Source organism: Ursus arctos, unplaced genomic scaffold (assembly GCF_023065955.2).
Source record: "Ursus arctos isolate Adak ecotype North America unplaced genomic scaffold, UrsArc2.0 scaffold_3, whole genome shotgun sequence".
Lineage (NCBI taxonomy): Eukaryota > Metazoa > Chordata > Mammalia > Carnivora > Ursidae > Ursus > Ursus arctos.
In genome coordinates, this window is record NW_026622985.1 from 37,982,791 (window position 1) to 37,994,533 (window position 11,743).

General features: G+C 42.1%; 1 protein-coding gene across 2 annotated transcripts; it reads left to right on the forward strand.

The window, feature by feature from the left end:
• The first annotated feature begins 229 nt into the window (after positions 1-229).
• TAC1 (tachykinin precursor 1) lies at positions 230-8,642 on the forward strand. Of its 2 annotated transcripts, XM_026513837.4 has the most exons (7): positions 230-461; positions 863-994; positions 2,022-2,118; positions 2,611-2,655; positions 3,136-3,159; positions 4,778-4,831; positions 8,068-8,642. In XM_026513837.4, the coding sequence occupies exons 2-7, from the start codon at positions 872-874 to the stop codon at positions 8,115-8,117; spliced, it is 393 nt and encodes a 130-aa protein (XP_026369622.1). In that variant the 5' UTR covers positions 230-461; positions 863-871; the 3' UTR covers positions 8,118-8,642. The 2 variants fall into 2 exon arrangements, with proteins under 2 accessions (XP_026369622.1, XP_057160402.1); XM_057304419.1 differs by lacking the exon at positions 2,611-2,655 and having other exon boundaries at positions 232-461.
• The last annotated feature ends 3,101 nt before the right edge of the window (positions 8,643-11,743 follow it).

The window sequence follows — 11,743 nt, forward strand, 5'->3', positions numbered from 1 at the left end:
CCGAGGAATGAGTCACTTTGCTCAATTTTGATGAGTAATTTCAGGTGTCATGGAACCGCGTTCCGAAGGAGAGGGGAGGGGGCGTCGGATCTGCAGACGGAAGAAGAGACTGGACGCTCGGGATTGGATGGCGAGATCTTGATTTTCCTAAAATTGCGTCATTCCGAACCCAATTGGGTCCAGATGTTTTGGGCACCGACGGGTTACCGTCTCGGAAACTCTCAATCAGACGCAAGCGAAAGGAGAAGAGGCGGTTAATTAAATATTGAGCAGAAAGTCGCGTGGGGAGCGTGTCACGTGGTCCTCGAGGCTCGTCGAGCCTTGGATAAATAGCGCGCGGCACCGAGCGGGCAAAAGAGCGCGCCGCAACTGCTTCCTCCACCGCTGCGGCCACCTAGAGCGCGGAGCGCCCCGCGAGCGCTCAGAGCAGCCGGAGGAACCCTGCGGGCCTGCCTGCCGCAGTAAGTGCCGGCATCGCGCATCGCTCCGAGGTGGCCGCTGGCCGCTGGGGCGAGGGACAGTGGGAGGACGGCGGAGGGACAGCGGGGAGACGGGTATCCCAAGTGCCGACGTCCCTCTTTGTTTTCCACCTGCAGCGCCTCCCGCTTTTAAGGTGTGGATTGGTAGGTCGGGGGCTGAGGGAGTTGGGATACAGGGAGAAGGTGATGTGAGAAGCTTGGGGGCACGATTCTCTTTCCTAAAGGGTACAAGGTATGCTTTGGGCTTTTTATCCCTTAGGCCTTTTATCTTGGTTCAATCGGCCCCAACTTGCGTTGTGGGACCAAAAATTATGCTGCCCCAACTCTTGGATAGCCGTCCCCAATGTTTCTCTCCTCGGTCTCTTCTTCCCCATTCTTCCCAGAAATCCAACATGAAAATCCTCGTGGCTTTGGCCGTCTTTTTTCTCGTCTCCACTCAACTGCTCGCAGAAGAAATCGGAGCCAACGATGATCTGAATTATTGGTCCGACTGGTCCGACAGCGACCAGATCAAGGTGAGACCCGGCCCGCGCCGTTCTTTCAGGCCTCGAGAGCTGTCACTTCCCCTACGAGAGCATTCTAGTTAGCCTGGCAGGCACCGCGACCGCGACCAGAGGCGGTGGAGGAGCGCAGGGAGGGGTGTGCGGATGTAAAGGAACGCCATTCCCTGGGTCCCTGCACGAGATTTTGTGCCCATGATCCAAGTTCCCCCCCGGGGGCTGCACCGTCGGGTCTCGGGAACTCCCTGGAGGAATGATGCCCTCGCTGATGAGCCCTCACAAGGTTTCATCCGCGGTAACGGGGATTTGGGGGACCCCAGTCTAGCTGCTAGGACCGGGCATTTGGAAACGCTGGGCAGGGGCAGAAAGGGGCGCGCCGGACGCTGGTGGAAGCGGGGGCAAAAGACAAGCTGCTGCGGGCTTCGAAGGGCGAGGTGGGTGGGAAGCTAACTTCCTGCCTTGACTTTTATTTTACCGACCCGAGGACGGAGCCGCAAGTTTTCCTTTACAAGGCTCGCAGGCTATTGGTGCAAGGGAACGCGCCTCGAGGGAACAGTAAAAGTGGCGCGGTGCAGGTCTCTAGTAAAGCATTGTCATTCCTCCACCACTCGGCGATACACACCTGTGTGCATTTAGGGCGGCCAGGCGTCTCCAAAGCCCGCGCCAAAATCAAGAGAAAGTCAGGTGGCAGGGCGGCAGAGGAGTGGGGCGGAGGGCGGGGGTCTCCAGGGCCCGCAGAGAGCGCGCGGGGCTGGGGGGACGCCGCGCCTCCAGCTAACCCGCGAGGGCGGGGCTCGGGGACACGAGTTCTGCCAGGAGGGGTGGAGGAAGAGAGTTCCCAGGCTGGGACCCTACTCAGCCCTCGCGGGTAAATTCGGCCTTCTTTCGCCTCCCTGCGGGGCCGGCTTTCCGGCCCTGGCGCCGCCACCGCCCGCCTCCGAGCTTTGCCCAGGGCTGGCGCGCACCACTGGAATGACACTGGTTTCCCGGCGCCGCGTGCTGGTTGCCTACACGCCCGTTTGTCTGTGCGTCTGTCCCCCAGGAGGAGCTGCCCGAGCCCTTTGAGCATCTTCTGCAGAGGATCGCCCGGAGACCCAAGCCTCAGCAATTCTTCGGATTAATGGGCAAACGGGATGCTGGTGAGATGGGCAGCCATCCCTCTGTCTCTCTGAGCAACCTGCCCTGTCTCCTCGCTCAGTGCTTTTCAGAGCACCCAGTCTCTCTTGCTCTTTGAGTAGAAATTTCCATCCTAAAATGGATATAACCACAGGGAACAACTCTGGCCCTCACCCCACTAACATAAGCACATGCCCGAGGAGGGAGGGCGATATCCGTTGCGTGTGCCCCACACAATTAGAGTGACCCCAATCAAGAACAGGAAGCAACCTTAGCTGAGCGCTCCCTTGACTGAAGATCCAAACTGACAAAGGGGAAGTCGCGGGGCCTCCAGGGGCTAGTACTCAGAACGGTCTAAGGGCCTGCGGAAACCGATTTTAGACCCTTGGGGTTAGATTAGATTTAGATTAGAGTTAGCTCCCTAATGTCTCCTGATAGAAATACTCAATTTCCTTGAATTTATCACACCATCAGTGGAACGTGTAAACAGTTAATGCCAATTCATCTTTTGTCAGATTCCTCAATTGAAAAACAAGTGGCCCTGTTAAAGGCTCTTTATGGTAAACATTTCTATAAATCTTTATTTTACTATTGTGAATGCACATGTAGGAAAAGTGAAGAAAGTCTTTTATGGGCTCAAATACAGATTCTTGATAATGCCTGTTTAGTAAAAGTAGAGATTTGTATCCCTCTCTCCTATCAAGTGGTGGTCCAGATTGGAGATTATTTCTTATAAGAAAACAGGTGGTGTGGCCTAACAGTTATTATGTTAGGCCTCAGGGGTCTTATAGTCCTGGGTTTGAATCTGTGGCCCATAGAAAGCACTTTAAATATTCCTTTTGGTTATTGCTATTTTGTTTTTATCATTAATAATTTGGTTAGCATTTATGGTTCTGCTATATTCCTCAAGATAGTACATGAATGGGAAATGTTACATGTGTTAAAAATCAACTTACTTTACAATTCTCTTCTGAAAATATAATGTAGCATCTTTAAAATAAATCTGTTGCCTTTGCTAACTTTCTCTTTCTTTCTTCCAGGACATGGCCAGATCTCTCATAAAAGTAAGTTTCAAATTATTTTGACATTTACCAATTGCAAATGTAAATTAGATTGAATTTCGTTTTATATCTTATTTTCTGTTATAACTTGACTTAATATTTTTAATTAAGACAGTATAAGAATGGAGGAAACTCATATTAATCACATCCAGAGCATGATTTTTTAGACCTAGATATTTACCAAAATGATGCATTATGTTAAAAATCCTTTAACTCCTTTAACTCCTGTTGCTGAATTCCTGACCCACAGAAACTGTGAGATAATATTTGTTGTTGTTTTAAGCTGCAAGAAAGAAATAAAGGAGAAAGAAAGAAAGAAAGAAAGAAAGAAAGAAAGAAAGAAAGAAAGAAAGAAGGAAGGAAAAAAGAGAAGAGAAAGAAAGCCAGAAGAAATCCTTTAACGCCTATAAATTGTTAGTTTTAGATAAGAATTTCAGTCCAGGGGTAAAAATCCACCACTCTCCCTTTTCACCCCTCACCCTCTCCGACCCCTCCCCCCACTTCCACTGGAAAAACAAAAACAAAACAAAAGTCAAGCATTTATAGGCATCTCTTAACATTTCAGTATGCCAGATCTCATGACCATATCATATATTAGGGTAATCCAGCAGCCAATTAAGAAGACTGAGTGAATGAGTAGAGAATCCATAGTAAAGGTAAAGATAGATAGAAATGCAGTTTTTTGATCCTATGATTGAATGGGGACCCTCAATCCATCAAAGTACAATGAAACATTTCTTAGGGCAGTAGAGATGCAGAGTTATGGCACTTGACCTTCATTAGATCCCAGTTTCCCAGTTAATGGAACTCGAATTAACAGGAAGTCCCACGGGTCCATCTCAATCATACGCATTTACCCCAGGGTCCACCCACAGCTCCACTTGGATTTTGGTTCACTGGCTGGCAGAGAAGGTCACATTAAAACAGCAGTCCTATTCTCAAATAACACCGTATAAAGCAAGAGACCTTTCCCCACTAGAGTTGAAATAGTAACCTTTCTCATAAGGCTTCACCTTTGAAAATAAATAAATCTTATTCATATTTACGTTCTAAAGATTTGACTTTCAAGGGAATTATATATAGCAAAATTCGATGTAATGAAAATAAATGCACTCTATTAATGTCAAAATTAACGCACTTTTCCAAAAGTATTTTTAAAAATCCCATAAAATAAAAATAGTGACCTTTTAGAAGTTTATAATCATCAGGTGCAGCCATCTGACTTAACTAAGGTTCAGTTCCTGAGAAATACAACATAGTAACAGGAGGACATACACTTGGATATTTCTGTCATACAAATGTGAAATTGACTCCCTAAAAACCAAAACTAGCTTAAATAGCAATAATATTTAAAATGTTGTATATAAACAGGTAAAATGTAATATACATAAAGTATACTTGCTAATATTTAGATATAGAATTAAGAAAAGTGCTTTCATTGTATTGTTTGTCATTTGTAAGAGTGATTAGAAATCTTTTCTTCAGACTCACCAAAACTTGAAATGGTTATATGTATTATATAGGCATATATTCAAAAACTTGCTTTTCTTCGGTACTAGTTGTAACAGTTTATTTCCTCAAAGACATACATATTAAAATACCCCTAAATGTATTTTTCCAGGGCATAAAACAGATTCCTTTGTTGGACTAATGGGCAAAAGAGCTTTAAATTCTGGTATGTATAAACCATGACTGAAAATAGACAGTATCTTAAATCTATTATTTTCTTTCTAAGGCATAGTTTTCAAAGTACTAAAAAGGAATGATAAACTTAAAATGAGTACTTATGGTGGAAAAAAATCTAATTGCAATAAACAAATCCAAGAATGAAATTGTAGCTGATGAAGCTAATCTCACCCAGGATGCATCTTTCTTTCTCAAACCACCAGTAGTACTTGTTCCCTTGTATTTGTTACATAAGCCACACTGAACTTTACTGAACTAAGCAGGGAGGGGTACGTGGGTAATAAGACCAATTTTCACTTACTACCAAGGTCATTCGAAAGGCTTATATGACATTACGTCTGGCAGTCTCCCAGCACAAAAGTAAACAAATAAAGAAAACTAACAAATCCATTTATACTTTATGAAGTTATAAAAGCTCAAACTCGAAACAACCTGATGGATGTTTGAGAGCATGGGAATAACTCAGTCCATTCCAGTGCTTTCAGAAAGGAGAACGATCAAGTCATCTTGGGGGATTATAATCAGTTCTGGCTGTAAACCCTCACAGAGAAGGGGTGCCACAATCCTCATAACCCATCTTAATCCCTAGCAAGTCTTTCCCTTGACATAAAGCCTGCACATTGCCTTTCCTCTCTGTAGTTCCCATCTTCTGTGTAAAAATGCCACCTACCTATATCTGAAAACCCATTCATCATACTGTTTTCAAGGTTAAATAACCCTATATCATTTCTACAGACTGATTTTTTTTTTTTGTAAAACCTTTATATTTTGTAAAAGCCTTTATATTCAGGCCTTTATAGCAATTAGCTTAGGTTCCTTAGGAAAGGTATTCAAACTCTCTTTATTTTACCTTTAGTGAAAATAGAATTACAATATTAATAAAGTAATTAATTAGAAAGTAACCAGCTGCCTTATCCTTTTAGGATATTTCAAGTTTCTAGAAAATCTGTAACTAAGAAGTGCTGGCTTAATTATTTGGAAAATTCATGGAAAAAATGATGTATCCTACCGTTGGTTCTCTAACTTCCAAATTTAGACACTATGTTTGTATTTCTTTTTCAGTAATTTGGGGGCTGCTCAAGTATAAATTTTATTTTTTTTCAAGTTTAAATTTTAAAGAAGTTACCAGTGTGCCTCATGAAAACCTTTAAATTATTTTATTAATATGTATTATCCTCCAGCTTTTGGAAATGGAATGTAAATATAAACCACGCCGGCTTTACTTATAGTAGAAGTGTACCCTAGCTCTTCTGTAACTATGGTCTTCTTGATAATAGTATTAGTCATCAACTTTTTATTTCTAGAACATGGCTAACTTTACAAATAATATAGATACTGTGAAATTTATACAGATTAAATGCTATTCAATGTGTGCAAAGTAATAATGTAATTATAGATAAAAAGAATCAATATAATGAATCAGGATCAATTTATCACTAAATCTTCACTCCTCCATTTTAAGAAAATATAAAAGAAATAAATGGGCAAAAATGTAATGTACCTTCAATCAGAGATCTTTTCCTATGATCAGTTGAGGCAAGGTTATGATTGTGTCCTACAGCCATCTGATTTTTAAGCTTTTGTGGTCACAGACCCCTTTGACAGTCTGGGAAATCTAGAAACCTGCTTTGTAGAGAAACCCTGATTAGCTTATAAACACAAAAATTTACATACTGCGGGTTTCTGAGGGTTCAAGGACCAGATACAAACTCTGCTTCTGGTGAAGAGGATATTCTGTTCCAGCTAACACGAATCCGTCTTTGGTTACTTTATATTAGCATTCGCCTCATTTCTCTGAGCAACAGAATCATGCTTGCCAGGAACTGAACTTGTGCTAGTCGTTCTCCTCCTAATCCAAACAAAGCAGGATGAGAAACGAACTGTTTCTGTCCTTGAGGACTGCCGGGTTCGGCTCAGGCTGTTCCACCCCGGAAGCGCATCCGTGATTGACGTAAAGCATTCAGCTTATCGTGAACCTAGTGTGGATGCTAACAGGGCGTCTGCTCAGTGGGCAAAAGGGGGAGTGATCGCCCTACAGCCCTCACCTACCTCCTCTCTCAACCCATCCTTCTCACTGAGAAAATTGTTTAGAGTGGCATCTATGATTCCTACATACCCTCCACAGTTCTTTCTACTGTTTTTGTTTAAATTCAGTATTTTATACAGGACATATGAATTTTAAAAAGCGGCATAGTTTCACTAAAATGTAAATCTAAGTATATAAATTAACTAAAATGATGAATAATATACTTAAGTATTCTGATCAAACCAGTCTGATCCTTACCCTTTTGTGGTTACAGACCTCTTTGAAATTGCATATAATTTAATATAATATAATATAATATAATATAATATATTGGCTTTTTTTAGTCCAGATAGGCAAAGCACTTAAGTTACTTGCTAGCTATATGTTAAGTACTTTTGGAGGCTGTGATTAATCTTTCACAGGCCATTAGGGTGCTGGGAGGTAAGTTAAACTGTTGTACGTGGATGGCACAATTGCCCTATCTACTGACAATGAAGTTGTTTTTAGTTCCAAGGACAATTCATCATTGGAAGGTATCCACAGGACAGGAAGAGACCCCAAAACCCTCAGTACTCATATAAGAGGAATCAGCAAACTCTTTCTGTAAAGAGCCAGATAACAAATATTTTGGGTTTTGTGAGCCGTGCAGTCTCTGTAGCAACTACTCCAATCCGTCATGTTAATGCTAAAGTAGCCACAGACAATACATAAATGAATGGGTATGGCCACGTTCCGATGAAATGTTATTTTCAAGAAAAGGTGGTGGGCTGGATTTGGCCCATGGCCTGTAGTCTGTTGACTCTGTCCTAGAATAAAAGTCTCACATGTTGCTTTCATCCTGCTACTATTCCTACTCCTATACTTCAGGCATTATCCTTTCTATAAATCACCGTGGGGGCGGGGCTGGTCTGCCACTGCTGGAGAAAGTGGGAATGAACGCTGCAGTAGATGTGGAACGATGATTTGGGGGCATCTGACAGATGGCCTGAGTAACCAAGGATTCTGTGGTTAGATCACTTCCAGTCAGGACAGAGACAGAGGCAAGATGGGAGGATGTGCAAAGAAAACCCTTAGAAATACTTCAATGGAGGGGGGAAAGTTATTAATGAGTTTTTAATAAATTACAATGTGTCTTGAAGCTTATTTAACGCTCTCAGTGAATCCTCTTTAAAAACCCTCTGCCTTCTCTTTGTTCTCAGTGGCTTATGAAAGGAGCGCGATGCAGAATTACGAACGAAGACGCAAATAAACCACCTCCTGTAAATTATTGAGCGTCATGTGTGTCAGTGGCCAATGAAAGGTAACATGAGACCTGCACCATGAGGAATAATTATTTATTTAATAATCATTGTTTTGAGTGGAAAACTCAAAAAAACTGTTTATTTTTCATATTGTGCCAATACGTGCTGTGAACGTGTGTTATAATTCTAATATGACTCCCTCAGACGTAGAAATCAGTGGTCATTTCTCAACAAAGCACAGTGTTCAATGAAACTGAAATATGTTCTTCAAAGAAAGAAATCATCTTCGTTTCTTGGAAGCAGTTCCATCAGCCACTGCTGAAGGAGAGGAAGCTCCCAGGCGGGCTTGCGCTTCCTGTTTTCATGGTGGAAATGTGCTAAGATTTGGTATCAAACTGTATCCCTGCAGCATGTGTCACGTGTTGTGACTTATATAGAGATGTTTTACAAGTTTTCACGTGATTCTACGATCTTCGTTTCATTGTATAATGTGTTGTGATAGTTAACATTTTAAATAAAAGAAAAAATATCTTGAGAATTGGGTTTTATTCTTTCATTAATATTTATGTCACACCAGCACACATTCTTTCAGTAGATAAAATATGTTTGAAGCTATTTTGGCTGCTCTATAGTGAAACATAAAGCTACTAAATTTCTCTTTCTTAAAGTAAATGACTACAGTGTAATCTCAGTTCCCCTCTCTCTCTCTCTCTCTCACACACACACACACACACACACACGCTTGGCGGGGGGCGGGGGTCAGTCATTTGGCATGAGATCATTCATGAGGAAAATAATTACATTTTGGAACCCAAAGAGTAGAGGATAAGTTCTGTTGATGCATGCCCATGATTCCCTTTTACAAATAGGATAATAATCTGTCTTAGAGATGCATTCCACTGGTTTTTTCCTTGTTGGATAAAACATCAGCACACAACCATTTAAGCCCTGCTTGGAGCCCAGGTATGAATGCACCAGTGTGTGAGTCACACTAGAATTAAGACACCCAACTCTCACAAAAGATGATGCAGAAAGATGGAGGCTGATTAATAATAGGGCATCACCTCCATAATGAAGACAAGAGCTCCTTTCTAGCCTTTCTAAGGAGACCTGTGAATTATTAACACCCATTACACTCCCCAGCTGAAGCCTGTGCATCAGGAATAAATATAGAACAATCAGGGGAAGCTCTTATGTATTTTTTTAAGGGGAAGGATTGATAAGTGTCCTTGGAACTGTTTTTGGATTACACAGAGGGTGTGGAATATTGACAAGTGGTACAAAGACAAGGACAAGCATTGTTTGCTGAGCTAAAACTCCATAACCTTAGCCTGGATTGGTGACTACTGTTGATCAATAGTTCAATCAATATTGTTTATCAATGGTTAAAACCATTGTGGGACAAAAGAGCTAAAGCATATTTTAACCTTTATATTTTTAAATAAAAATTTTCTTTTAAAAAAAACTCTAACAGGTGCCTGGCTGGCTCAGTTGGAAGAGTAAGCAACTCTTCATCTTGGGGTTGGGAAATTAAGCCCCACATTGGGTGTACAGAATACTTAAATAAACTTTAAAGAAAAAAAAAACTCTAACAATCTCATTTCCTTATTACGCAATACATTGAAATATTACAAATTATAAATGATAAGCAAAATGGAGATGGTCAGGGTCATCTAGAGCCCCACTCCCTAATAATAATGTTTAATACTCTATTTAAGAATACTAATTGCAAAATATAAATTATATAAATTAATAAATCAGGGTCAGAGGTTCTAATGTGAGAATATGAGAGGAGTCAGTATTAGAAAGAGACTATTAGGGGGAAATAGCAGAATAAATTAATATCTAACAATGAGATTGATTAAGCAAACTGGCATACTGACACAATTGAATATTTTGCCATCATTTAAAATGGCATTATGTGTTTAGTGACATAGAACAACATATGTGGTATTTTGTTAGGCACAAAGCAATATCCCTGCAGTATATATACATATCTATTTCTGCATAGGTGTAATAACAAGAAGAAACAATGTAATGGATGAGTGTAGGGTTCAGTGTCCAACTGCATGGGTTTGAATCCTGGCTCCATCACTTGACTGGCCATGTGATAAAGGGCAAGTCCCTTAACTTCTTTCTGCCTTATTATCCTCATCCTTAAAATCGGGTTAATGACAGTATCCACCGCTGTCCTACGCTACCATGCGTAGTGGCTAGCAGCCACGAGGGAGCCTGGCTGAGCGTTACGGAACATGATACCTACAAAGCTTGGAGCTCGGTCTCCAACACACAGCAAGTGTTCAGTGAATGTTACCTGTTGCCATTGCTAGCTACTCTCCCGAATGCCAATGAGAAGATCAGCACTGTTTTTTAGCAACTGAAATCTTTTTTAATAGGCACACTGAAGCAGCAGCAGCATGGGGTGGTTTTTATATAGTTGCTACACAAAATCCAATCTCGGGTTGTATCACAAGCTGCTACGCCCGGTGCTGTTCACTGCTGCACTAGACAGTCCCCACGGCCCCTTCTGTCTCTGAGATTCTATAAATCTCTGCAGCATGAGCCCACAGTGCTGCATAAAGACCTGTATCCGCGAGACTTCATTCATGCCTGCTTTCCCTCCAGGCCCAGAAACCCAGCAACAGCATCAAGAAGGAAAGGGAGAGGAACTTCGGCTTTCCGTGTGTGCTCATGAAATATTTACTGCCCCTCCGTAGCATGGTTCCTTTAACAAAAATAAGTTTTCTTCACCTTCATTCTTTCTTAAATATTTTATTCTGTTATGAAACAGCAAAAAAGATGAATCTATATAATTAAGTTACCTAAATATATTGCTTTGGCTTTTTGTCTGTTTTCTTGTTTTGCTTTGTTTGGGCCATGGATGAGGGCAAAAACAAATGCCACTCCAGCTGAATAATTTGAGAATTTAATAAAGGACTAATTAGAAAGATGTAGGCAGGTTGTACAGAAGCCAGCAATGGAATGTGGGTCCCCAGCCTGGCACCCCTGGAAGCCACTGCTACCCCGGGCCTGAAGGACCAAGATGAGAAGGTGAGGGTCTCTGTGTGTGGAGGACCACCTGGCAGCTGTTGTCTTCAGCAGGAGGACGTAACCAACACAGGGTAGTCAGATATGCCAGGGAGAGGGGTGGCTGGAAAGGCCAGGAGATAAATATCTCAATCTCACTCACCTCCTACTGGGCAAACCCAACTGGAAACAGAGGGCTTGGAGCCCTTGATGCTATCTATACCAGTAAGCAGCACAGACAGGACACCAGAGCAGGTGGGAAAAGCTGATGGATGCTTCTGGAGGTAGAAAAGGAAGATGTCTGGGGCGCCTGGGTGGCTTAGTTGGTTAAGTGTCTGTCTTCAGCCCAGGTCATGATCCTGGGGTCCTGGGATGGAGCCCATGTCGGGCTCCCTGCTCAGCAAGGAGCCTGCTTCTCCCTCTTCCTTTGCCCCTCCACCTTCCACTCTTGCTCTCTCTTTTGCTCTGCTCTCTCTCTCAAATAAGTATTTTTTTAAAAAAAGGAAAGGAAGATGTCCAATGGATTATGTATGCCATTATTCTGAATCCAAAAACAAGACTAATACACTGAAATTCAGATAGAGAATATTATAAAGTAAAAATGAGT